Here is a 3,190-nt window from a genome sequence, read left to right on the forward strand (position 1 = left end):
GTGCGTCCTTTCTGCGTCGTCCGGCCTGTGCGAGCTGGAGCGGCGGTTCGTAGCGTGTCGTGCGGTGGAGCGGCGCGCTGAGGGCCCGGTGCAGCTGCAGCCATGGCGGATGTGACCGCCCGCAGCCTGCAGTACGAGTACAAAGCGGTGCGTGAGGGCTCGGGAGGACTCCGGGCGAAGGAGTCGGGTGGGGGGGCGAGAGGCTGAGGAAGGCCGACCGGAGAGCCGCGAAGGCGGAGGGGAAGTTGAATCGGGGCGAAAGTGGGGCTGCAGGGCGCTGTGGGTCTGGCGGGCGGGTTTTCCCAGTCCTCTTAGAGCTAACCGGGCCCTTCCCTTGCCACCCCACCCCGTCTACCGCGCTTGGTCAGGGGGTGGGTATTACGTGCTCTGTTCTACTCGGGAGAGACCGGAGACCTTACTGTACCTTTGTCTCTGCGCGGCCTTACCCAGTGCTGTTGCTTCTTAAAGAAAATTTTTTCTTCCGTCTAGTGATTTTTCGCACGTAGTTGCTTCAGTTCGCCCTTTGTTATTATCAGTTGGTGTTGCTGTGGTACAGGAACGGGTCCTGTCCATGTCCGATCTTCCATAACATGGCGATCTTTGCAGAACTCGAATCTCGTCCTCCAAGCTGACCGTTCTCTCATTGACCGCACCCGCCGAGATGAACCCACAGGAGAGGTGCTGTCCCTGGTTGGGAAGCTCGAGGGCACCCGTATGGGAGACAAAGCTCAGCGGACCAAGCCCCAGATGCAGGAGGAAAGAAGAGCCAAGTGAGTACCAAGGGGAAGCGTTTCTTCAGATTCCGAGTCCATCTTCTCTTTAGCGTTTGAGCATCAAGTAGGTATTTTGCAGAAATACTTAGTGCAAGATGAGACGTTGGTGGTTATTGAAACAGCTCCATGAAGGTAAGGCAGAACATGAGGGTTAACAAGGTCCTTTGGCCTTAACAAGGATACTGGCGGTGGAAAGTAACTTTTTGTTACTTTTTTCTAATAATGTTTCTGGTCCACCTACAGATCTTTTCTTTGTGGTATTTTCAAGTTCCCTTGTCTCGGTAACTTTTCTTTCTTCCGTGATTAACTTTCCATCTCAACTTTTTTCTTCTGCTGTTGCCCGCTTCCAGCTATTTTGTTGTTATAAGCCAACACTTAGCATCCATAATACTGAAGGCTTCTTTTTCTTTTGCATTTTTTTACTTCTTGGGGTGTTTCAGAACTTCAGTAATCGTTGAACTTTATCTCACCATTGTTTTTTGAACATCTCTGTGTTTCCGCCATCCTCTGATAAAGTCTCAAGAATCCCTAGGTCCAGTTTTGATTAAAGAAGTTATGTTTGAAATGAGTTAATAGATCATTGGTCCTTCATGTTGTAGAGTATGACTTCTTTTTCAGTTTTGTTATAATTTGTTAGGAGTTGTAAAGATGGCATGGTGGCAGTCTTGTCCGAACCCCTCGTCTGACTTCACGAATAGGGAGAGAATCACCATCAGCATCAGCCCAAAGCTGATCCCTATGAGGTGGAGGTCAGACATACCTCCACGCTCCAACCTTTTTACCAATTCTGACACTAGCTATCCCTCCCGTGAACACTCTTCTTCTCTGCTGGGTTTGTAAATTTGATAATTCATTGCACTGGCCACACAGAACTCACAGACAATACTCACAGTCATGGGATTTATTAGGGAAGTAACAGGTTACAATTCAGGATCAGTAACAACTCAGGATACAGTTCTTCAGGACAGTTTCTTAGCCGTGCTCATAGGCAGGCCTCTCTCAGACTTTTGGCCTGGCCTCTGCCCTGCTCGGGCAAGTGTTCCAAAGCTCTTTAGCCCCACGAATAAGTGCTGGAGGCACTCCACTCCACCAGGAAACCTCCTGCCCAAAGGTGCTCAGCTCTCTTGCTCCGTGGGTTGGCATCCCACTGTAGCTGCCTCTCTTGTGCCGGTGTCGTGGTTCTGTTGCTGCCGTTTCTCTGCTGCAGCACCGTCTCTAGTATTGCAGCTCTCTCTCTCTGACTCCTGGGTCTGGGAGGTTCTCAGTGCAGGGCCGCCACGTCCAAAGGACGCCCTCTGCTCCCATCTCTTCTTGGTGGTGGTGGTGAGGTCCTCTCCTCTGCTCTGGGATGAACTCATTTTAAGCCTGGTGGGATGGCAAAACTGACCCATCTGCTTGTTAGGGTTCCATGCACTTTGTGTGGTTCCACCCCCACAAGGGTGCTGTGCACCATATTTGCGTTATTAGCAAGCTATCCAGTCCCCTTGGTGGGCCACAAGCACCTTATTTGTATAGTCCCACCCAGTAATTTTGGTGGGAGTTACAAGACCGTAGTGAGAAAAACGATCCTCATACCACAGGAGTCAATAGCAGTAGAGTCCTTTGGAGCTTCTGTTGCTCTGGCTAGAAAAAGAAAATGTCTATGAGGGTGAGAAACTAGTCAGAATCAGCTGACATGGTACTGTCATACAAAGTGTGAAGTGTCTCCTTCAGATGAGTTAGGAGGTTGTCTCGTATCGTTCGGTGCATTTAGTGCACCACGGGACTCCCTTTTCGTCCCCGAGTCACATCAAGAAATACCTTGTGCGAGGGACTTGAGGTCAAGTGGGAATCATCGGCCGAGGACAGATTTCTGTTTCCAGCTATTGAGTGTGTGTCATGAAACCGAGAAGGAGGGGCGTGTGGGTTTGCTTTAGTCTCTTCCCTGGGCAAGGGGATGTCCCTGGGCGAGGGGGGGTCCCTGGGCGAGGGGGGGTTCTGGCTGTCGGACATCGTACTATGTGTCCACTAGGCGAAGAAAGCGTGATGAGGACCGGCATGACATCAACAAGATGAAGGGTTATACCCTGCTGTCGGAGGGCATTGATGAGATGGTGGGCATCATCTATAAGCCCAAAACTAAGGAGACCCGGGAGACCTACGAGGTGCTGCTCAGCTTCATCCAGGCTGCCCTTGGAGACCAGGTGAGGCAGCCAGAGCGTGAGGCGGTGCACTGGGAGATGGGGAGGCTCACAGCTGGGAAGCGTCAGAAGAGCCTTGTCTCTGAATTTGCCTGTATGGGCCATACCAGTGGGCACAAGTGGCAGTCACAACGGCTCACACTTGCCAAGTGGTTCACATGGGACAGCACTTTACATACCTCTTCTCTCCCAGTCCTTACATTCGCTCTGTGAGATAGGAGCTATTAATACTCATTT

The 3,190-nt window shown here is 51.1% G+C and overlaps 1 protein-coding gene across 1 annotated transcript in view; it reads left to right on the plus strand.

The window, feature by feature from the left end:
* Positions 1–3,190, plus strand: part of SNRNP200 (small nuclear ribonucleoprotein U5 subunit 200) — a 31,458-nt gene continuing 28,268 nt past the window's right edge. The window contains exons 1-3 of the mRNA XM_004369344.2: positions 1–147; positions 607–770; positions 2,785–2,956. Of these exons, the coding sequence (XP_004369401.1) occupies positions 103–147; positions 607–770; positions 2,785–2,956 (381 nt within the window). The 5' untranslated portion in view covers positions 1–102. The remainder of the gene's footprint in view (positions 148–606; positions 771–2,784; positions 2,957–3,190) is intronic.

Source organism: Trichechus manatus, unplaced genomic scaffold (assembly GCF_000243295.1).
Source record: "Trichechus manatus latirostris isolate Lorelei unplaced genomic scaffold, TriManLat1.0 scaffold00004, whole genome shotgun sequence".
Classification (NCBI taxonomy): Eukaryota; Metazoa; Chordata; class Mammalia; order Sirenia; family Trichechidae; genus Trichechus; species Trichechus manatus.